The following is a 25218-nucleotide window of genomic DNA, read 5'->3' as shown; positions in this document are numbered from 1 at the left end:
CCATCCGATCTTGCCCTTGCAGTCCAGAGGGTGATGTCGTCGGCATATAATGCATGGCCCAAGCCGTCTATTGATTCGAGAAGCTTGGGCAACGGCAGGAGAGCCATGTTGAACAGGAGGTGGGAAAGGACCGAGCCTTGCGGCGTTCGATCCTCTATCCCCCAGGGAGATCGATTGGGATGTCTCCTCTCCTATTCTGATCCTGGCTGTTCGGTTGCGAAGAAAGTCGCGGATGTAGTTGTATGTTTTCACTCCGCAACCCGTGTTGCGTAGGTTGCGAAGGATACTTTCATAGGTGACGTTATCAAAGGCAATTGTGAGGTCTAGTGCTAGTAGCGCTCGTGGTGCCTGCTTCGTTGCCCGCTTAATTACCAGCTCGTTGAGTTGTACGAGAACATCCTGAGTGCTGGATCTCAAACAGATCACCCAAAATGCACCAACCACATCTCCCCTCATCCAATTACTCTGGACTGTTGGTCATACCTGGCTGCCGGATAATTAATGCGCACATGCGGTTGCCCGAGAAATTTCCCTCCAGGCGGCTCGCCGGGATAATGCGACTAGTTCAGGGTGGAAGGATCCCTTGCTCCCTTACAACGACATCCTCCGTCATTATACACACATTCGTCACACCCATGGCGCACTACCGCCGTCCTTCTCGCGAAAGGAAGGAGTGGTATCACTCCAGTTACAAACCGCAACTTCTCCAAATCTTGTCTATCTCAATAAGTCCTACCCACACTGTTATGTAGACCATTGTCTGGGCTGTGGCAGCTCGCCCACAATCTTCCACGTCATGATCGGGTACCCTGCAAACCTCTTTGCTCCCTTGCCAATTCTCCTTTACCCACTACGGAACAAGGAGCTGTGGGACGATGCCCTCCGCCAGGGACCTCCCGAGGTCCGCCGAGCTATGATACAACGGGCTCGAAACATCACTGGGATCATCTTAGGGACCCCGGATTGAGAGTTTCTCCCACGCTCCTCTCTCCGTTTAAATATTCTTAATAAAGATCCTTTACTCTCTCTCTCTCTCTCTCGCTCTGCTCAATCGAGTCTTCAGAGGAGCCGGGCAAGCATTGGGCCTTCCGCGTCTGGCATGAGCATTGCACGCACAGACACTAGTGTTCCTGCTGAACAACTGTGTGGATACCACACCATAGTACATGCAATAGTTTGAGCGGAATGGATAGTACATTTGAATCTACAAACGAAGACGGTTTACCCTGTGCTTCATACCGCACACATTGAGGTGCGACGCCTGCAACTCCGGTGGCGGCCCCTGTCATTACGCCAGCGTTCTGAGTCGCCTAATAGCTGCCCGGGCGCTGTCTCTACTACTCAGCAGTAGATTTTAACACGATAGCGTTAAGGGCCCCGTGTTGCAGAAAATCCGGCGTCCAGTGTCCAGCGTCGATGCTCTTGTGAGCGAAACATCGTTCCGAACCACGCATACTGAACCACGCAGGCCCTCTGTGTAGTGCACAGTTGTTACTGAACTAATTGAATTTCTCAGTAAAATGCTCTATGAAGAAGGATGACAAGCGAAGGGGTGTATGTAAGCCCCTTAATTGAGAACTGTACCTCTGCCGCAGGTCGGCCCGGTATTGCACTATCTTCGGGATCGGCCCACGTATCGGAAGTGCTTAACGTCTGCTTCACCTCAGCCGGAGCCCGGCCCGGCATTGCGCTATCTTTGGGATCATCCCACGTAATTATGTTTCATTCTAGTTGTGGCGCGCCAATCACGGCGCGTACTCGACTGCACGAACGCAGGTGGCGTCTGGCGCGGACGCCAGAGGAGTAGGCTTGAGTTTTGTGTTGACACGCGGACACGATCCTGGGGGAAGTATTCCTTAACAGCTTCGCTGTAAATTCATAAAGTACAACTTACACACAACCTATATACATGATATCGTCGAGTTGTAGTTCGAATATACGAGAAAACATAATTCTGTTATGCGGAAACTAGAACATAAACACCCTTTCCAGTGTTTCCACCATTCACAGAGCAGCGCGCCTCCCTGAATTCCTTGATACTCCATCCAGATGGCGCCCCCCTCCGCGCATCCGCGGCCCACCTAAGAGGCCGCGTTTCTACCAGAAAAGCTCGTATTTTTGCATAGCGATCGCCACCAGCGTTTTGGGGTACACATTCCGGTTACATAAGCTGCAGTAGCCGGGAAGCGTGAGAAGCAGTCAGGGATCCTTGAATGCTATCGCGTTACACTCTTAAAGGCAAAGCTTAAGCGTCCTCCAAAGTTTTTATTTAGGGAATTTGCTGCAATAAAATAAAGTCAAATAAAAGGTTCCAGCTCTGTATCTTGCAGGAACGGCAGCAATGTCTTTATCATATGAACTTACTGTCCATCGCTCTACGGACGGTTGCATTTTTGGGGTAGGTCTGGATTCAGTCCAGCCTTTCTTAAAATTTTAAGTCCGATTCCCCGTGTTCCAGGGCACATCCAAAGAAGGTGTAGAGTTTCTGACGTTGCCACTGAAACTGATAATTTGGGGCCCTTTGCTTGGTTGTCTGTTATCGATCCCCAAACCCAGGTAACACATGGTGTTAAGAGCACTCCAGCCAGAAACCTCCGAAGAGATACTTCCTGTGCCTGGGTAAGGTTACGGGGAACAAGGGCGACACGCGGGGGAATCGAGGCGCAGCAGTTTCCTCACGTGCAGTATAGTGCTAACACGTCACCCCTACGCGTTCATAGAACAGCGTGTGAAATGGTGCAGGGCAACGATAAACATTTCTATCAGCTTCAATGTATCGCCTTTAAGGGGAAACGGCCCAGTTTATTTATATTCTAACTACAACATTCGAAAAAAGGATGTGCACTTTACGTAACACGTTTCGGGACTAGTCTAATGACAGCGCAAAACAAATAGAGCACAAGCTCCCAGACAGTAAGCACTGTTCTTATTCCGACGGTAGGCTAAACAATGCATATGAGGATGACACTTTGTATTTATAGTACATGAGACGTACCATCTGGCTGATTGCAAGAGAACTGCTCAAGGAAGGAAAGAAGGTGAATAGCTTTAATATAATTTTGTGTTGTTTAGACTGTTATGTAAAACAATCCAGGTGATGCACGTCCAGTATATATGTCTGTTTTATGGGTGTGTGTTTCCTTTATGTTATATGCATATGTTACATGCACAAGAGTATCGCAGTTATGCATAAAAGTGTATGTGCATACATGGAAAATAGTAGGGAAACTTAGGCGAATAGGTTGTTTTTCTTCATCCTCGTCTAGATAGCGCTTGTTGCTTGAAATGAGCATGTAAAACAATGTCTTCCTCATGACAAAGAAGAAACCGGCTTCGCGTTCATGCACCGACATCTCCTTTTCATCGGGCGAGTAACAAAAAAAAAAGGCGGGGGGGGGGGGGGAGGGAACACCACATAGCAGAGTAACTCCATCTAAATAGTACTTCCTTGGTGGAGATTGCACTCCCTGGTGGTGCAACGCTAGTGATTGGGCAGTTCTGTTTCCTGTATGTTGCGGGACTACATTCGTCATACAGTGGTTCGAAGCTGCCAATGTACCTTCCTCTGCACAAGAAGTCTTGGCAACGAGGAGGGAATGGCGTATGTGCAGTCAGCGTGAGAAGTTCTCATATAAGGGGACATTGCACTAGCGCGTAAAAAAGGACATGGACAGGAACATGAAAAAACACACACCAACGCTTTTTTCATGTTCCTGTCTGTGTCCTTTTTTACGCGCTAGTGCAATGTCCCCTTATAGGAATAACCACCAACTAGCCCAGCTTTCTGCCTTAAATAAGTTCTCAGCCGAGAGCTTGCCAGAGCACGTTGGCTTCGTAGCGGGTTGTGCATTTGATTACAAGGGCTCCAAGATTATGAAGGTCCTTTTGAGATTCGGAAGCTGCACAGTTTCTGAGTGTGAAAGTTAATTCAGGAATTTTTCTACACGTTCGAAAGCCAACGTGTTCGTGCACTGGGTGGTCTAGGAACTTTTAACGATGACTGTACGTAAACAACATACGGGAACGTACCACTACCACGGGTGCATACGTAAACATTTGCAAGTTCGTGCGTAGGAGAAAAATACATGAAAGTCTTGTACAATAAATCTTCAGATCACATATTTCCTGAGCGTTTGTAAATGTAAAGTACTTTTTGAAGTAATTGTTAGTGTTCGCGCTTTAAATCTTACAAGTACGATGAAAACGCGACCGTAAATAAGAAATTATGTGATGGTGAAGACAACGTGTCTTCAGCAGCGTTGAGATTTGTGATCCGCTTTCATCGCTACCTTCACTTGCTTATTGAAATTTTAGAGCCGATATTGATGTCTTGTGTATACTGAGCTCGCCTAACACATCTGTATGAAAAGTATACAAAACTAATGCCCTATGCTTCAAAATTTACAATGAATTGTGCGAGCACGCCTCAATGGCCATAGACCTTCGCTGTGAAAGCTAAGCCTCGGGTTTCTTTGTGTACTTGAGCGCCCTCTTAACATTCACTGCACTGAGCTCCAGTACGAGCACAATAAATCAGCCTCAGACGTGCATTTCACCACGCACTTAAGCGATCGTTACATTCAAATCGAACAACCTCCGTCCTTTGTCTCCATACCGCAGCGAACGACCCAGCAAGACGGACTGCGTGATGTGAAGATGCGTATCTCTGGCTTGGACGTGTGTCATTTTTCACCCTTAGTAAATGACCAAAGTTTTCATTAGTATGGAGGAAATTATAAAGAATGGCACTGCACGAACCTATAGCACTGACAAAAATTTTCGGTGTAAATTTATGAGTTTGTTTCGTCGTTAAAACATCACTAATGCAGTTCGCATAGTAAACGTGTCTAGCTGTCAGCACCAGAATAAGCGTGCATGCTGGCGCATTTTTTTTGTTTCCATCTTCGATTCGTGCCCCAAGGAAACGAAGACTGTACATATTTCGATTTTTTTAAAGGAGAAGTCAGGGCTTAGTTGAACAACGAGCCGAATGGAATGGACTGGAGGTTTTGGATGGTGCGTCATATACCCACAAGCGCCACAGAAAAGTTATTCTAAAATCGAAAGAGGGAAGTCGCGACGTCATCCTGATATGAACAACCCTACAAGTATCGCATACGCGCAGCCTCTCCAGCCCTAATCGGTATGGATCACCACTGTTCTAGCTTCCCGTTAGCTTCAATGCGCACTTGCCGCAAGAAAGGTGATCCTTTTCACGAGTCGGCGCGCGCTGTGCTATTAGCCGAGTCTCGGGACCTCGCGAAGTTGCCGCACAAGAGCCGCTCGTTGTCTAGCATTTGTGGGCGGAGGGGACGCAAGGTTCCGACCGGTGAGGCCTGACGTCCTTGTGGCGTGGTGAGAACCGTGCCGCCAGTGTGGCGGCGGCGTGGCCACGAGGCGGGGACGACATAATGTTATAGGCATCCGCTCTTTCTTCGCGCTCATCTATGAGGGTGCTATCCTCGAAATAACAAGAGCATGCGAACGTGCCAACTTGTAACAAGGAGTTGTTTATTAGCTGGTCTTCTGAGGTCTTTTAAGAATGAAAAGAGAGAAAGAGAGAAAGGAAAAGGAAAGAGAGGGAGGCTAACCACAGAATATGTCCGCTTGGCTACCCAATACCGGGTGAGGGGACTGGTACTCGATATATTAGAGAACAATAATGCTAAAAGAAACGAAAACAAGAAAACCCACAACACAGGACTGTTTCTGTGGGTGCTGTCGCATAGTCGGCGAAGGGGTTGCATAGTGTTACACAGTGTCAACGTTTCACTAATGCATTAGACGTCACACTGCACAGTCACAACTTGTCACAGGGTCCGATGTCCTTTAAATAACGCAGCAGTGCCTTCATGGAAGCTCGCGCTCCTGTTCGTGTAGGCCAGTTTTCAAGAATGTTGCTTTCCGTGAGTGATCGCTTGTCCAGATGGTGTAGCGTGGCAGATAGGCCTGTTCCTTGCAGGTTGAAACGAGGGCACCCGAAAAGAAGATGCGCGATCCTTTCGCTGCACCTGCAGAAGTCACAAAGTGGGCTGTTGGTCATTCCATCAGAAAGGAGTGCACATTTGAAAATGCTACTCAAAGCCATAGACTGACTAGAAGGATGCATCCACGTCGTGGAAGGTCGGACGGAATACGGAACGGGAAATAGAGGTCCAGGGTACGAAAGCGTGCACTCATGAAGTCAGATGATTTCCATGGAACTAATGTTAGGTCATGCGCAAGCACGGTGAGTTTTTTTCGCTGTGTCGGCTTTAGAAAGAGGAATGACAACGCAGTTGACTTCGTCATGGGCAGATCGGGCAGCTGCGTCCGCTTGATCATCGCCATGTATACTACAGTGACTAGGCAATCATTGATAGAGCCTACCGTGTCCATCATCAACTATTCGATGGTGGGCTTGTCTGATCTCTGCGACGAGCTGATCATGTGATCCATGGCGCAGTATTGGGAGTAAACTCTGGAGAGCTGCCTTGGAAGCACAGAAGATTGACTATGGATGGGGTGGTTCTTCCTGAATGAATTGAAGAGTCGCATGAAGGGTCACCAGTTCAGCAACTGTCGTTGATGATACATGTGACATTTCTAGCCGTATTTTGACGGATACTGCTGGAATCGCATCCGCGGCGGCTGACTTTGTAAGTGTGATTGCTCCATCGATGCAAAACTTGTACGCGGCCACTGTGCACCTCATACAAAAGTACTAACGGAGCCTGTTTCAGGACAAACGACGACAGGTTTGCTTTTTTTATTATTCCTCGGATGGTGAGGTGTATTTCAGGTTTGTGCAGACGCCATAGAGGTGAGGATGTTCTTATTGCAGGCATTAGTTCGATGGCAACGAGGTTGTGTTGGCAGCACTAGTACGACTGAAAGTTGTGTGTGGCCTTTCTGCGGGTAAAGTGGCACGATGGTGACGAGGTAGTCGGGCAGCATGCCGAATATGTGCCCTGAGAGCGTCGGTTGCCAAGTACGTTGATACTGGGTGATCTCGCGCTATAAGAATCGTTGCCGCTCCAGACAAACACTTCGGAATACCGAGGCCCATCCCTAGGGCTTAATCTTGTAGTCCCTGTAGTGCACGCAGGTTTGTTTTGCAGGTGTTACTTAGCACAGGGAGGCTGTATATTTCGAAACCGAGGAACAAGGCATCATAAAGATGCAGCACTTACCACACCGATGTGCCCCATGACTTTCCGCCGGGAAATGGGACGAGGTGGGTTATTGTCGTTGACCTCTTCTTTAAGTATGAAACATGCCGGCTCCATGATAGGTTGCGGTCGATAATTACCCATAAAAGCGGTGTTTTCGTGCGTTTGCAATTGCTTGACCATCGACACTTACAGAGAAAAGCCTCATTCCCTTCCGAGTGAATGCAACAAGGCAGTATTTCCCTGAAGAGAGGTCTGAATTCTGTTTTCTCAAGTAGAACAATGTTAACCTAGCTGCCTTTTGTAGCCTTGCTCGTACCTGCAGTCGTGTTACAGCGGACGCGCACGTGCAAAAGTCATCATCATAGATTGATATTTGAAGAGTGCTGGGCAAGCATCGGACAAGGCCAACAAACACTAGGTTGAATAGTGATGGGCTCCCAACACCCCGCCTTGCGGTACTCCACGGGATGTTTGGTCGCGAGTCGTGGCACCATCCTCGGTCATCACGACGAAATGTGTGCCGGCCAAATAACTGTATAGCCACTGAAAAGTGCAGCCACCGATTACAGCTTCATTCAGAGCGTCTATAACGGCATAATCTGCTATATTGTCGTGGACACTTTCTTTTGTCAAGGAACAATGCCGCAGTGAGTTGTTTTAGATCTATTTGATGTTGAACAAACCTGACCAGATTGATAACATTATGTATGTAGCCAGACATCAGAAGCCAGCCATAGAATCTGGGTACACGTTGAAATTTTCCAGGTACTATTCGAGGCATGTCAAGACATTTCTTTCCGTTATTTTTAGATGCAACTGGCGAAACTGATGTGGCGGTACGATGGCAAATGTAACGGTGATTTGCCAGGCTTGAGAACTGGAACTCAGCGGCTGCATTAAATTCACATGGAACTAAACCGTCGCACCAAGACTTGTAATGTTTTAGCAGCATGAGTAGTGCTTTGTGCCTCAGATTGCCGAACGCCGCGTAGGTAACGCCATCCTGATTAGGTGACTAGGTGATCAGGTGACCAGGCCTGCAAGTCACCAGTGCAACTTCATGCTCGTCCACCGAAACAATTACACCCATACGGAAGTCCTGAGACAGGAGTGACATGTAGTATAAGTGCGCTTGGGGCTTCAAGCTGAGAAATTGAAAGAATGAAGATGTTCGTACATGCTGTCAAGGTGTTCTAGCACCAGAGATCCCTCTTCATCCACAAGTTTGAGGTACATGGTGCAATTTCAGGAACTTTTTAGAAACTTCTATGCACATTTTCGTATTGCAATAGCTCCATATGCTCTGGATTTCTAGAAAATTGCGTACGAAGTGCCAGAAGTTTGTTGAGTGACATTTACTTCTATACACCGATGGGTCTATTGACAATGAGAGGGTGTAGCTAATGAAGCGCGGTTTATTTAATTCTGCGTCTCAAGCTGTCATGGGCCGCATTGTGTCCTAGTAGCCTCGCACGAACTGAAGTGCCAGCAGCGGTTGCCTTTTGCTATCTTGCGAGACATCAAGGCAAAGCTTCAAGTACAATGCCGGAAAATAGCTGCCTTGTTGTAGATTCGCCGACCGGCTTCACGCCTTCCGCCATTTCACCGCAACTACTTTTATTTTCACTCATGCTACTTGCTTGGCTAGATTATACTTGCAGATGCCTTCATTTGGACACCTTATAGCTACATACGTTCTTGCCACGTCCGTTTGCTCTGCATTCAACCGTACTTCTCAATACACCAAATTAGCTTTTATGTGCAGGTAAGTCGGCTGCGACGTTGGCTATGACACAATCCAAAATAAACGCCTTACAACACTGTAGTGAAAAAAAAAACCTTGTCGTTATTGTAAATTTGTTAATGCGGTTATCACTCTGTGAGAACTTCACGCAGTTTTCTCCTTCAATTTTCCCTATGTCTGCCAGTCGCTAACCCCTTTCCCTCAAACCCGGGTCCATGGTCTAATTGTCCCTTAAACCATGGTCTAATGTGTAGAGCATCGCGCTCCTGTGCTGAGGGAACCAGGCTTGAAACCAACCATCGGGTAACTTCGGCCACTGGGTATGTGCCACTGAGTTCGTGCCACGCTTCAATGATAAAAAAAAACTATCCAGAAAATACCGACAATTATTGATGATCTAAGCGAAGAAAGAGACCGAACGAATGAGCGAGCCACCAAGTGACGGACAAGCAAGTGAGAGGATCCCCTCCTCTTCTGTCTGTTTCCTCTCCGCCGCTTGCTTGCCCAAGAGAACGCGCCTTTTCCCTCGCCTTCTCGCGACGAACAAGCTACAATGCTCTGCAGCCCTTCTACCTTCTCTCTTCGGCCTTGTCCGCAACTCAGTTAAACGTGAGCACGCGCCCTTGCCCTTTGCGCGTTTCCTCGCCTTCCCTCCCTCAAGTCCGACCTACCGTCGTGCCACCGACCTACTGCGAAAACTGCCAGATGGCGCAAACAAATTTTGTCACTTAAAAAAAATTCAGTGGTTATTTTGCGCTAAATGCGAGAAAAGATCCTGTAGCATTAAATTACTCCTGTTTGAGGTCTCAGTTCTATGATTTCAAACGCCTTCACCACATTGCAAAGTGTTGTTCAGGACATTAATGGACACGCGCCATGCCAAGAAGTACAAGTGCCGGTGGTCCGGAGCGGACCATCATCAGATGCAGTGTATATATATATATATATATATATATATATATATATATATATATATATATATATATATATATATATATATATATATATATATATATATATATATATATATATATATATATATATATATACATATATATATATATATTTGTGCCCCCCCCATATTACTTCTGCTACAAATAAATATTTGTATTCGAATAAATGATGTGATTACTCGACTTAACCTTACAATCAGTTAGATTACGGAACATGTTTCAATCTACGAACTGCAGCAAGCGAGGATTCCAGGCATATCCACTTAGAACAAATTTTGAGGGTGGCAGCGATTTCTAGATATGCGCCATCAAACTCGTCATAAAAATGCACTGTTTCACTTGCCTTTTAAAAAAACGCTCTTTTATGCATTGAAGCACAAAATCGCAAGCGTTACATTGCTGCGAGAACTTGCACACTTGCAGGCCTTATAACTCCTGATGAGCGTTGCTTTGAGTTTGATTGAGAATACGTACTTTGGCTGCGTACGCTCTCTCAAACGCGGTCACCCGCGCTCGGATCGACAAATGTACTGCCTGCCTGTGCCTCTCTGAACGCAGAGCGATGTGTAAAATATTGCTCGGATTGCATCAGCTGCAGTGTGTGCGCGTGGCACTTCCTTATTGAGCAATGGCTTTTTTCCTCTATACACAGCGATACCAAAGTAAGGCACCTGAGTAGTATGTCACATGTGGTTTAGCAGGCGGCCCCCTCTGACCAATTTTAAAGACGTTTCATGACAAAAAGATTTTTAATGAAGAGTTGACAAGTGGTATATAATTAACAGGAGTCCATCACTTATTAGTACTAGGTCCTATATACTGTCCAGGCCTGGCACGCGTCAAAGTATAAGAAACGTTGAGATGTCGAGAACTTGGTCAACAGCTCTAAGCGAGACTACACAGCAGAAAAATGGCCAGTATAACGTGGCTGCGAGAGCTGCGTGCTATGTTAATGGAATTTTATGTATATAGAGGACTAGGAATTTTCGAATGAATGTTATGATAGTATATGGTGATGATATGTAATAAATTTGAGCTACAAAGCCTAATGTTTTGCTGGACAAATTACAATAGGAGTTTAGCGCAGATGTTCATAATTTCAACTTAACAACGTGGGCCCAAAGTGGCTCGCATTTTAACGCGGTAGCTTTAAGGAAACCGTGTCGCAGAAGGTCCGGTGTCGGCGTCGGACGTCGGTTCGGCGACACAATTTTCGAACCACCTATACCCAGGCCTTCCTTGTGACGCAAGAAATTACTGAACTAATTGAATTTCTCGAGCTAAAATACGTGCAACAATCGTAAACTATGATTTAGAGACAACCTAAAGACATGATAGCTGCCTATACTATACCAGAAAACATAATTCCATTACGCGAAAACTCAAACAAACCCCTTTCCAGCGTTTCTACGATTCATAGACCGGAGACGGCGCCCACCATTTGCGCACGCCGGCACGTAAGCATCTCGAAGTCCACAAAGTGGCACCCCCCGCTTTCTTAAAACACTTCCAGATGGCGCTCGCCTCCACCGCATCGCAGCCCATGCAAGAGGCCGCGTTTTTACCAGAAAGCCTGCCTTCGTGTATAACTTTCCCCGCGAGCGTTTCCCGGTAAACATTACGGTTACATACGCTCCAGTTGCCGGCAAGCGTGAGAAGCAGTCAGAGATCTTTGGATGCTTTTGTGTTCCACAGTTAAAAACGAAGCTTAAGCATCCTCCAATTTTTTTTGTGTTGGTTTCTTGGCATTTGGAATCGCTCTGCGAAGACCCAACTAACGTCGGCAATGAAACCTTTTAAGGCTTCATTGACGACGTTAGTCAGTCTTGGCAGTGGTGGAAAGTTGACCTTGGCAGGCCTTGGCAGAGGTCCGAAACATTTTCGCTCCTGCAGTAAAACTCGATTTCTTTAGAAGCGCAGGCTAAATAAAGACGAACGTAAAAAAGGCACATTGCCGACAGATATTTGCTAAAGTCTAAAAGAGGTTCCTTTAGATGTTTCTGGTTTTATTCATGTCATATCTTGCATATTTGCAAAAATCAATACACAGCGCTCTGAAGCACCAAAGCTTTAATGTCGGACTGGGCAGCCACTCGCCTGGATTGAAGGAAAACAATGTTACATACGCTAGCTATCATGTTTAAGCAATGTTGTTCAATGGAGTGCCAGTCTAGGTTAATTAAGTACACAAGCCCGCGCAAGCATCATCGCTTTCATGCGGCTAACGCAGACTTGTTGGCTCCATGCACTGAAAGTTTATTTTGCACGGTTCACGATGCAAAATCCCATGCATGGTTAATCGTAGTTTCCGAGTACTTCAATGACAGCAGTGCAATAAAACAGCAGGATAAAACTGACATCTCATTGTACACAGATGAACAAGAATAGACAAAATGACCAAAGTAACTCAAACCAACTACAGTTTTACAGGGAAAACAAACTCTTCCATGTATATTCGTAGTGTTCGAAATAACTAATGTTCATCTTTAAGCAACCATATTAAAGATTACTGATACTAATGCACTTGTGTGCTTTTCTTGTAATTTTCAGAAACCATACGAATAACAAATATTTCAGTATTGCGAAGCTGACGTAGTCTTATATTTATTGCATTAAGTGTATTGCAATAAATAAAGTGTTTCAAAAGAACAACGCAGAGGTAAAGTTGTTTCTCATTAAGCATTTTATTTTGTCAATAACTGTGATGAGTTACGTGTGTTTCTAAATAGCACACATTCAATAATAATCGTCATGCTATTCCGTACAGACAGCTTGTAGGGTAATGTTAATCCATAGAAAGTTACCCCGTATTTCATTAATGATTCGCCCAAAGTCTACTAAATTGACCTTAATTTAGTATCACATACCGAGCTTAACGTGTATGTTATGGCAGAAACTGCTCAACGTTTTCGAGTAAAGTATTCTATGTGGCGTGTCAATGAGTAGGTTTCATGCAATATTAAACCCTGGGGCTTTATCTTTGAGGAATAATCAATATTTCTATATCAACACGCCCCAGTTAGGTTATCTGTTTAATTGCGAAAATATGATTTCTTAGAACTATTACGACTTTACATAATATTAAATGTATTCTCTGTAAAACACTAGCTCCAATGTTGTAGTTTTCTTAGAGCCGTGTCATCCGCGAGCAGAGACACCTTCAAAATGAAAGAGAGTTCAGCCATGCTGATTCAGATTAAACAGTAAGTGACCTAATATTGACCCCTGTGGCACGCCGTTTTATATTGGCAAGAAATCGCTGTTTGCGTTCGTAATTCTACCATCCTTACATCGACCTTCACAATAGTAATTTAATAGATTTTTTTGCGGGCCTCCAGTGATAATTTCTTCAGCAACATCCTGTGCAAGTGCGATTAAGTTTAGCGTAAGTGCAGTGTGAGTGCGGACCTGCTCCAATTTTCGGAGTCGGCGTCGACAGCACCTGCACAGGCTGCTACGAAGTACTTCTCGAGGTTTTTCACTGCCTGCGGGCCTGTCGTCAGTCGTGAGCCGCGTGGTCATTGCGCTCTCGTTTCCTCCGGACCGCGCGATACTGCCTCACATTGCAACTGTCTCTTTGTACTTCCGGTAAAGCACGCTGCCTAAGTAACGGCAAAATTGCAGAATTCTAACAAAAGTATCAGGTCTGCCCGATGGCCCTCGTTATAACTTTATTTGCATACTACTGTGTGAGCTCTTATATTAGTCGCCTAGACAAAGGCACTTTCATCTCACCCGAATATTACTGCGTGTTGGCTTTCAATCACGCTATCAGAGCAATAGAACTGTCATCTGAGCTCATTATGACCTAATCTCACACACGGATTGATTTTGTGAAAATAGTAAAATCTGCAGCATCTTATTCTTTTCTGCAGTAAGTAGTTGTTCTTTACTATACATGTACTTATTGAGATATCACTTAATTTTTCTCAACATTAGCTTTAGATCTACAACAGAAACTCGGCGGTGAAGTTAGGATGCAGCGGTTGGTCCAGTGCACCGAACTGCTTCATCGAGCAGGATTATCCACGCATAGCACCAGGGGCCGGCCACTCTTTTCTCTATTATTGCGTCACTATTAGGTTTTCACCAGTCAAACGCTCATAGAAGCAGCTGTCCGCAGAGGTAACCCAGCTAGTGTACTTCGAAACTCAAGCGAAACTAGTCGGAAATAATTCGAGCGCAACATCAGCTGCGCCGCAACACGCGTGCATCAGTGTCGCGGAAGTAAGTTTCCTCCGCGAAATCTCTCTCTCCTTCTGAAGCGTAGCCACTGAAACCAATGCCAACAAAACACGACACGGAGTGGCACCGTTTGCAAACAAAAATGAAGGCAGCGCTCTAGGTCGTTACGCTCGGGCAATCTCAGTGGCTCGCCTACGTTCAAGGAGCGTCGCCGCCCAGTGAGATCTGTCCAGCACTTGGCCCGCCGGAACGTGGGTCGAGTAATTCATGGGAACGTGTCAACTGCGAAGAGTGATGTGTTTCTTCCGCGCCGTGGCCGCGGCGCAAACTGAGAACGCGCGGCGTGCGGCGAAACTGGGTCTTCGCGTTTGAGAAGGGCGAGACGAGCGGAAGGAGTTGTATATCCTTTCATTGCCCTTTCTTGAAAGGCTCAGCCTACGGCGAACTCTACGAGGTGGCGCTGCCTACTCGCCTTAGTAAACGTTCTTCGATAAAACGAGTTTTCTTGCAGGGAGTCAGGGTGCCTACAGAAATTACTCGTACGCACGTGCAAAGAGAGGTCTGCTTAGCCCGAAACATCGGGGGTGTGGTTAAGATTACAATTGGCTTAGGTTAGTCGACCGGACAGTCAAATGATCAACGTAATCATAGTAAAAGTCGGTACATTAACGCCTTCGACGGATCATAATAATTAATTAACAATAATTTGTGGGATTTTACGTGCCAAAACCACCATCTGATTATAAGGCACGCCGTTGTGGGGGACTCCGTATTAATTTGGCCACATGGGCTTCCTTAACGTGCACCTAAATCTAAGTACACGGGCGTCCTTGCATTTCGCCCCCATCGATATGTGGCCGCCACGGCCGGGATTTGATCTAGAAACCACGTGCTTAGCACTTGATGGCAAAGCCGCTAATCAATCACAGCGGGTAAGGGTCATGTCAATTTGGAGTAATCTGCCAACATAGTAAGAAGAGGGAATAAAATAGAAATAAATACACTGTTTATGGAGTCGCATGCGTTCAAAACAATGGCTAGCTGCTCATGGCCAATTTTTAGGCGATATATGGTAGTCAGTGCATGCTCGAAGGAAGTGTGCATTACAATCTATTGATTGCGCAGTTCGCATTTTTTAAAATGCCCATGAGTCAAAGGGCAATAATGGGTTGTCTATTCCTTCTTTTTCTAGAAACAAAATATGGAAAAATATACAAGAATAGGTTCCTGCGATGCTTGCAACAAGGAAACCACTGCCGCATTTGCAAACAGAAGAAAGAGGCATATCGTGCTTCTCATACATTCATTTACGATTTCGCACTTGTACTGCGTAACTTGGATTACTCATAAAACAGAGTAGTGATAAAACAGAGTTGTTCCACGCAGCGTATCAGACCCGATTGTTTAATTCGCTATATTAGGTTTGCCGAGTACAGACCAGTTTCTCGTGTGCTCAGCCGGGCATCCACTCAAGTTGTGATCAGCCCATAGAAAATGTGTCTTGGCCAGAAGTCACTGTACCGGTTCAAGTATTTCTATCAAAGTGGCTGGCACCATTCATTTGAATTGAGTGTGAAGAAAATGAGTTTATGACTGCAACAGAAACGAGTTACGCGCACTTGTCTTAACTCAATGCCTGTCCTGTTTCCCAGCTTTTCCTCTCACACAAGCACACTCGAATGCGAGTTGCGGCTTCAGAAAAAGGTATACAATGGCCTCTGAGTGTAAACTTGATTAACTTGCTCTTGCATTGATACTACTGCACCAACCTTTAGCGCTTTTTATAGCACACACGCGTCAAAATACGCCAGCAATCCATTATACCTGTGCTATGTCCTAGTATACTGATCTTTCTGGTCTCTGTTTAAAATGACAATATATTTATTGTCTATTTCTCCTCGTTATCACCACAAACAAAATTGCACGTGTCTTGTGTAAAATATTTTAATGCTGGGTGCTAGTTATCATGATACAACAAATACGAAACTGACTGAAAATCCGTTGTTTAAAAGGTGAGGCTCCACCCCAGTGTGGCGAAAAATGGGGCATTGTCAGAAGGCGCTTGGTCCACTTTGTCGATTTCAGGATGGTGTCTTGGTCAAGGTCTAAGTCAGTTGACAGTTATTTTTTTTGTACTGAGGCTGCACCCCGTCATAAGAGGGTTAAATCAGCTCGGATACTCCGCTCTGTATACGGTGCTTTTGCTTGCACACTTCCCGAATTAAAGCTGTGCTTGAAAGAGAGACAAAGAAAGAGATTCTTAATTGATCGTTGAAGATTTTCGCCTCGCCATACGCATAACACGTTATTCCGCACAACCAGGGCGACATATGAATTGACGCACACAATGTAGAAGAGCACATACAGCAACAAGTAAGTACTGTGTCAAGTCGAGGTCAGTGCCTCTGACGAAGGCTAATACCTTCGCTACGCGCAAAGCATGGCCCGCACTGATGAAAGGTCCAAGTGAAGTGCTACACCAAAAAAATATGACACTGAAATTTTGAGCAGATTTCAAAGCAGTGCTTCAGGCCACATAGGGCCATTCAGACGCGTAAAAATAACTTAATTCATTGTACACGTTCAACTTTGTTCGCTGTAGCAGTTTGGGCCAGAAGTAGTTCGTTTAAGCAACATTTAACCGAATGCAGTGTAAACGCATTAGTTCAGGTACTGGAAGTAGAACTCGGGGGTTATATTGTGAAGGGGTCCGTATTGTCACTCAGCATCACAGCAGAATCCCTAAGCACTGCGTTGTGGTAATCGGTTCAGTCGAGGGATAGTACGACCATTTTTTCCGGTTCAAGGAATTAAAAAAATATGTGCATTTAACATATTTTGGTGACACGTACATTTTACGCGTGTGAATGATACAAAACCGAGCAAAAATACTTATTAGATTGCTGTCGTGGGTGAACGATGCAGACACATTCAAAACTTTTAACTCGACAATAGGAAATTATATCATGGTTGCGGTGATGTTTCCCGGCATATATGCACGCCATTCTGCTGTGCTTACTGCTTTTCTATCTGGACGTTTCTTTCAAGGCACCGAATATTTGAGATGCTTACTTTTCTCCCCTTGTGAAGTTCTCTAGGGTTCACTTTTTATGGGAATACGCATGACTGTAGTTCGCGAAATATGATATATACAGTCGTGTTGTTGTTGCAGGCAGAAAATTTTCATGAACAGCAATCCGTGCAAAACAAATTTTTGAGGAAGCGACTCTCGTTATAAGGAACTGAGAACGTGATCTGTTCATTTCCGCCATGTTTTACCCGCTTAAGTAGTGTCGTCTTTATCAAGGGACACCCCGTGCGCTCCAGGGCAGGAAATTAAGATGGTGCTGCTGTATATAGCGCAATGTATTTTGAAATAAAGGAAAACAGAAATAAAAACTTCCCTTAAAGATTCGCGTACATATGAACCAATAAATATGACCATACTGAAGTTGAAAAAATAAAGACCTCCTTGTCACGGTAAATGCTTAATTAACAACACTGAAAAATCAAAAGGGCCGGGGGGGGGGGAGGCTTCTTCCGAACGGCATATTTTGGCCGACTTGTCCACGCCACTCAATCGTACTGAAAAAGAAATTATTGGTTTCATTTATGCATGAGAGCTACAATACACTGACGTCATTGCAGAAGCACGTTGAGAATTGTGTACTGAACAACTTTAAAATATCGGAACTCTTAAAGTTCCCTTGAGTTCGCACTGTCTTTCAAGAGACTTCTTTCCGCACAATTACTCAGATTTATGATGAGACATCATGTTTGCTCGAAATCGCTCCTTCATCGAAGGCGTTAGTAACTTTGCCTGACATTGTAACATATTCTGTGAAGCCCAAAATCGCGAGAGATTGTGAGAATAACGGGGCGTTCGACAGAGGAGCGTGAAAAGCAGAAACAATTAATCGCATTTGCACAGTACAAAAGAATTGGCACTGCGTCTAAACAGACCCCGAGACCTACAAATTTCTAGACTAAAAGAAAGCCTTAACGAAAATTTGTTTCTGTGATCACAATGATCTAATATCCAGGTGTTACAGGCGATACAAATAGTTATCCGGTTGCTACATACTTTTAGACGAATCCTTCTGCCCAGTATATACGGCAGTATGAGCCAACATGAGTAGTCAAGTCTTTTAGAAGTTTTGAAACAGAAAAAAATGGAAGTCTCTAGATGAAAGAAAACTAAGTGCAACGAAATAAAATAAAGAAACATCACGGCGAACACTTCTGGATGCTATCAGTGTGCTTAGAGACGGTCTTTGTATCACTTTCAAATGCTCTGTATTTGTTTATTGTTTGTTTTCTGGAAAGTGCCAGAAAGGTAACCTAACGTAGCTGCGAAATGCTCAAGTCTTTTCTCTTGCAAGACCTTGCCTATGTGTAAACAGATCGAGCTGACGCAGTACAGCGTTTCTTTTTTTTTTAGTTTTCTCTTGATCAAGAGCAGATGAGGTGGATCCCGGACCTCACCCAGCCTTTACGATACGTTTGCTGTTGCAAATGAAGGGAGCACAAATATATGCTTAAATAATACTTTGATGTTTATTGCGTCCTCAATAAATATGCGACAGACAGCACAGTACATATAACAAGCAGACAAAACACAAAAGACAACATGCAGCTTATCCACACGCATTTCTAAGAGACACCACTCGAAAGCCAAATGAGAAACCCCGACGACTCAAAATGAACAGAGCGATCGAGCTTCTTTTTGCCCGAAGCACATTGCTCAACGAGTCTGGCATCCTCGACGCACTACCATCACAGACACAATCACACGAACAAAGCGCAGCATTTCCCCCTTCGCTTGATCGCACAAGAAAAGCGCACAATCACAAAACTTCACACGATGACATGTCGCTTAAGCATTTCGAGTCCTGCGAGTGCAGAGGAAGGACAGAAGAGGGCACTGAGCGCAAGAAGTTTGAAGCAATACAGACAGCGGAAGCCGTGCAAGAACAATAGCCACATTAAATACGTTGCAGTGAATGGTGACGGAGACCATTGAGAAAGGAATTCTGCTTCTTGGGAGAGGCTGTAGGCAAGCGTTCGCCCCTCACCGCCGAAGCTCGCAGACCCATGTCTCTGTTCCCTAGGAACTGAAAAATTTATGCCGAGGTCGTTTCTGAAGTCCTGAAGCCACGGTGACGCACGGGTCGCTGTCGATCTTATCACTATCTCCAGGAGGTGTAACGCTATGTCTTCAACTCCTTGAAGCTCCCAACTGCATAACAGTATCTTTTTCTGCTTTCGTTTCCTTTTTTTTTGCTTTTTGTGTTCGGAATGACCCAAATCAACTGCAGACGAGGGAGCTGCATGCATCTCCTATGGATGACGTATGCTACGGAGGAAATTCTAGCGCTGCTTACCGCCAGCGTATGAAACAGTATCCTTTTTGCATCTTGGCAGACAGTAGGAGCATTTCACATTTGGCCAGACCACAGCTATCACATATGTCTGCTTCACGACGCCTCCGTTAACCACGTACGTTTCTCCTGTTCACCGATCAAGTCCGCCATATCGAAACAAATCGTTCAGCCCATCACACCCACGGGAAAAGTGCGCAGCTAAGATCGACTCTGTCATAGACAAATGGGAATAGCTGATTCCCACGTGCGTCACGCGTTGCTCGGTGCGAGGTCGGAGCTCAGTATTTGCCAAAGTATCCCGGATGAACGGCGTAGGTGGGAGCCAGGATGGCGGCGGCCGCCTTGACGTGGTGGTGCTTGTCGACTACGGCGACGGGTTTGGCATCGTACACAGCCCCACCGGTTTCACCGGGAGCGGTGCCGGGCTCGTTAGTCGAGATGGTGGCACGGAAGCCGCCGGCATCGGCCACGTAGTTCACTTGGCGGTAGATGCCGTTGGCGTCGGTGTAGCCATACGAACCCTTCTTTTGGTTGGCCGAGTCACTGCTCTCCTGACGAGTGAGCCTCGTGCCGAACTCGTCCACGGTGTCATAGCCGAACTCGTATGGCTGCGGGGGCTGCAGAGATGAATGCAGGGCAGGAGTACTTTATATGCAAAACGGTCAAATCATCCAGTTATTAACTCGCAACGTTTGCTCAACATCGTCCTTGCTTGACAAACTGCGGCATTCTTTAAGAAATCGAAATATGTGCTCGCTGAGGGAGTGGTGGCTGTCAGACAAATAAATCCTCGCTGTGCGTTGCAACAAAGTGGATGGCGGGAGATGAGTTATGCTGTCGTTGCGATGGCTAACCTATTTTCATGTTTCAGCAGACTAAACACGGCGTATTACTCTAACGTTTTTCTTACTGGGCACTAAAGCGAATGCGAAACGCAGAATGTGGTGATGAGGCTACTAAAAGAATTTTCGTCTGCGTATACATTAGTCCAAGTCAAACTCTTACAGTTTCCTAGCGGTGACGTTAATGACGCTGGCATTTGTACACCTGCCTACCCTTGTTCCCAATTGTCAGAACGATGCATTCTACTGAATATTTAGTGAAAAGCATGCATACTTTCATTGCTTTTAAGCTGTCGCACATTTTCCATTGTTTAAGCATTCTAGCATCCACCAAAATATTTTCGGTCGTTAGACGCTTGTAGTCAACACGCATTGCGAATTTCTCTTAGTCAGTTCCATAACATCGAATTAGATTACACCATCACCTCTCTTGTTGGAGGTGGCAGTGGCCGTTTTTACTAGCCCGGAAAACATTTTAATGCAGGGAAGGTTCAAGAAATGAAAACATATGTATTTCTTTTCAAACTGTATCTATTTCATGGGTGCAATTGGACCATAACATTCACAGTATTTAATTGGCCGAATAAATTTGGAAATAAGTAAAAGCGCGAAAGCTTGTTCATACCGATAACAGGAATACTTTGAGTTCTTTTCCTTTTTTTTTTTCGAAGCGATCCCTTTTTGTGGAATGTGCCTTGTGGCTTGTGCATGATTTTTAATGCATGCGTGCTCCACAATGCTTCAAAAAACGGGTGCATTTCGCCTATCGCTTTATATAGACACCACTCGATGATCCTGCTCCTGCAAACACATAATAGGTGCACGGTGTGCTTCTGTGACGAGACGTTTACGTTGACGGGGAAACTCTCTGCCATGCACTGTATGTACTATATCATCGCACTGTCTTTTGCGTCTTGAGCGCAATTTATGACGAAGGCGAACACGCTGCGATGACATGGACAAGCATAGAAGTACGTTTATATACTGAGCGTGATGAAGGAGATATATAACCTACTCGGGGTCGGAAGGGATGTCGCACTGAAACATTGCCTGCTTTATGACGGGCCGCCAATTTTTTGCCCGACGATATTGTACGCAAGACACCGTCCTGCAGTTTTTGGAAAGTTCTTAAAAAACTTCGTAACATGATATCACATTATCACGCCAGGCTGTTTTATCACGACAGTTTCAGGCAACGATTTGGTGTTTCATCCTCATTGGAACGTGTTGTTTGCGTGACATTGTGTGCTAGAGGAAAATGGATTTCTTACGTAGGCGGGTTCGGCAGCAATGGCTTTGACTACAGCAGGAGCAGCTATAAGGCCTCCACCGTAGCCGAACGCACCACCGCCGTAGTGGCCTGCGCCGACACCGTAGTGTGTCGCCAGACATGAAGCGTATCCCACCAGGAGGGCGAAGGTCACCTGCGGAGACAACAACATGGTATTGCAAATGCTCTGTTTAAAATTTTCCATATTCGAATGGCAGGCATTTTATAAAAGCGAGTGTATTGGGAGTCTCTCCTCGTAACTCATCAGCTCAGAAAGCCATTCGAGCTGTTCTATAGTACTTGAAGGCGACAGACGTAAGTGCCCGACTACAGATACGCTGCACCTGGCTTAATGCATGTGAAGGTGCGATCAAGACTCGCCTTTTGTCTCTCTTTCTATCACTCCCCCTTCCCCCTTTCCACTTGTAGGGTAGAAAACTGGACAAATTCTGTTACCCTCACTGCCTTTCCTTCCTCCGTTCTCTCTCTCTCTCTCTTTCTCTCTTGATTTCGCCGTAGGCATTTAAAAGCGTTGCTTTTAAATTGAGAATTCTTTTTTGCGCAACAGATAGGGTAGGCTGTTCCACTTCGTCACTAGAGCTGTCTGTACTCTTGCAAGACTCCCACACTTGACAATGCAGGGATTTTTGCTCTATAGTAGTACATAACTCTGCCTACTGCAGCATGCGTCTTTTAATTTAATGACAAATTTCGTCTTTCTGTTTTCTCAATTATAATAAAGCCTGGGGATCCAAGTTTTGTATTATGATTTCTTTTGATGTGGATACCGGAATCAGTTTATACAAAAGAAGTGGTGACATCTATTTACTTGCTTACGCCAACTGATGGTGTGCGCAATTTGCATGATGGAGACAAAATGGTTTTAGTCTAACTGGATGGTTGAAAATTTTCAACCTAAAGACCACATTTCACATAGCTGACATTGTCATTCAGAAGCTTAGCGGGTAAACTGGATTCTTCGCTTTGTTTACAGCCTTTTGTTAGCAACACCACGGAACAAAGGTGTTGATACATTGTAAAACTGTAAGCGCCTCCTGTTGCCCCTGTCGGATATAATGCGCAATTACTGTCCTCTTATAGTTAAACACTATCAAACTATGATTCATTTCGAAAGGAAGCATGCCATGTACAAGCAATTTAATTCAAATTGTGGGGTCGCACATCCCGAAACTGCATGTGGGTTATGAGGGATCCGAATAAATTTTGACCACCAGGGGTTAGGAAATTTGCTCCCAATACACAGTGCACGACCATTATTTTACAGTGTCACCATCGTCATGCGGCCGTCGCGACTGGGTTCGAACCCGCGACGTCGTGCTCCACAGGGAATTAAGTTCATAAACTATGAACTACTCTATAGCACCTCTCCGACAATAGGATCATTAAGGCTGAAACGGTGTTTCAGGATAATAATAATAATATTTGGGGTTTTACGTGCCAAAACCACTTTCTGATTATGAGGCACGCCGTAGTGGAGGACTCCGGAAATTTTGACCACCTGGGGTTCTTTAACGTGCACCTAAATCTAAGCACACGGGTGGTGTTTCAGGATCATATCAAATGTAGCGCTAACTTTAGCTACATTTATGTGCTTCAGAAACTGATGGGGCTTAAACACAACGCTTTAAAAATTATTGTATCAGATGTTGCCGCGAATAGTTAGGTTAGAGAAGTCGTAAATAGCAACATAACTGCTGCGTCGCCCCAGGACAAAATTTAAGTTAGCCTTACTTTTCTGCTTAATCCAACTTGTATAGATTACGTCAGTTGTTTATCGCTTGAAAAAAGGTAGTATACGCCGTACGAACTGGGTACATCGTTGTAGTTAGTTCTGAATTAGGTCCCACCGCTAAAAATTAGCACTAAACATATAAACACAAACGTGTGTATGTCTGCGCGGGAACTGAGCCTAATGACATTTCCCTTCTGACTACGAATCCCCGTCACTCCCGTAAAGACCTCCCTTCTTTCTTAATACCTTCTTCTTCCCTTTCGTGTCACTAATTCCCATAGCTGTTACCAAGCCTCCCTTTGTTCCTTAATTCCCCACCGTCCTTTGAAGCTTCGCGACCCCGTACCGTCAACGGGAACTGCAGCCTACTGCGTCTCCGTGGTACCGCATGCGCGCTTTGCGAACTCACCTGAGCGATCATTATTCCTGCGGCAGGAGATTAGTAAGCCCTGTGGCTGACGGTGAGGTGTGGATAGCGAGCTGCGGCTGCGACTGACGACATGTTGCCGGCGGCGGGGCCTTCTTATACTCACGGGCACATGGCCCGCGGTGCGTCCATTGTCCCAATTCCGAGGTCACGCGTTTCGCGTCTCCGGATCGTCCGTCCCCGCCTTCGCCGGCCGCAAAGCGAATCGCCGGAACTCCAGCACTCTCGCCTTCGTCGGCACCGCGCGGGGTGGGCAGCCGTAAAGAAAAAAAATATCTAAATAAAAAGGAGACAAGGGAGACAGAGTCATGAAGAATGCGGGGCGTGCAATGAAAGGGAACACGAAAAGAATAAGAAAGAACATTAAAAGGAACTGTTCGGAGAGCGAAAGGAGTAAAAGAAGATGATGAGGACGACGTGGTTGACGACGGCTGTCTCTTTCCTTACTTATTTTTCCGTTAGTCTTGTCTCGGCGCAATGGAAAGAGTAGTGAGGTATTTCTCAGCCTCCCCGCGTGAGAGATTTCACTTTCACCCATGCTAGGAAGGTGCGCAGTTTGTGTAAGAAGGGGATGGCGGCGAAGGTACGGGGTGTCGGAGAGGGTAGGGTGGCGGTTGAGGTTTGCATCAGCCAGCGACGACCTTTGTGTCGCAGCTTACGCAGAAACAGGGGTGGGAAGGTGGCTCACAGCGGTCCGTCATATACGTGGCAGCGGCAGCTTTTTCATGCTGCTGATTGCCGCTGAGCGTTCGGACCATTGTGAGGGCAGAGTTGGCGTGTGTAGTCAAGGTAGCGTGCAAGGACATTGCGGACGACGCTTCGATGAGGTGGCATTCGCGGTCCTTCGCGCGCACAGCCACCTCGCGTTCCGGCTGTCCGTAAGTTAAAAGAAGTTGAATATGGATTCAGTGCGCCGTCATCTCGGGCTCGCTTGACTGACACGACGCGAAGCCGAAATGTGTGTCAGCGTAACACGCTCGCCGCTTTTGCGGGCACGATGCCTGGTGCGGTTCTCGGGACGCTTTTTGGGAGACGACCCGCTGCTGCCGTGTGGCGCCTGCTGCTGCTCGGAGCAGCGCGGAGGCAAGCCAAGGTTATTTCCGCGCTCGTCGTGCGTCTGACGGGTCGAAGAGGGGTGGACGCGGTGTTTCGGGCCTCGAGTAGACACTTGAATGATTAAAGAGCGCGGGAAGGAACGTTCGTTGAAAAGAAAGCGGGGTGAGGTATATAGAAAACACAAACCTACGCGCGTCCTCCATCCGCACCCCGCGTGCTGCACTGACTGAGTTGGCTCGAAGGCGAAACGAAAGCATGTCTGTGGTGAGATCTTGTAGCGCTAAACAGGAGAACAGGATTTAGGGCTTAGCCGCTGGACCGGAAATGAAAAGGAAAAGTCGAGCCAATGTGCTCGGGCACACCTACGCGCTGAGCTCGGACGGAACCTTAGGCGGGCTAATTATAGTTGGTTGGTGCAGGCACATACGTGAAATCACTATATAAAGCCAT

At 45.9% G+C, this 25218-nt stretch overlaps 1 protein-coding gene across 1 annotated transcript; it reads right to left on the bottom strand.

The window, feature by feature from the left end:
• Positions 1-19698: 19698 nt before the first annotated feature.
• On the bottom strand, positions 19699-23844 carry LOC142570423 (cuticle protein 10.9-like). The gene is made up of 2 exons (XM_075678807.1): positions 23819-23844; positions 19699-20065 (listed from the first exon to the last, which is right to left on the bottom strand). Exons 1-2 carry the CDS (start codon positions 23842-23844, stop codon positions 19699-19701), a joined length of 393 nt encoding a protein of 130 aa, XP_075534922.1.
• Between the last annotated feature and the right edge of the window lie 1374 nt (positions 23845-25218).

The sequence above is a fragment of the Dermacentor variabilis genome, chromosome 2, assembly GCF_050947875.1.
Source record: "Dermacentor variabilis isolate Ectoservices chromosome 2, ASM5094787v1, whole genome shotgun sequence".
Lineage (NCBI taxonomy): Eukaryota > Metazoa > Arthropoda > Arachnida > Ixodida > Ixodidae > Dermacentor > Dermacentor variabilis.
The sequence above is the reverse complement of the archived record's forward strand: the minus strand, read 5'-3'. Positions and strand labels throughout refer to the sequence as shown.

Coding starts and splice junctions, on each gene's coding strand:
- LOC142570423 (XM_075678807.1), bottom strand. CDS start 23,844: ATGGACGCACCGCGGGCCATGTGCCC. Junction 20,066..23,818: donor GCACCGCGGGCCATGTGCCC/GTGAGTATAAGA, acceptor TTGCATATAAAG/TACTCCTGCCCTGCATTCAT.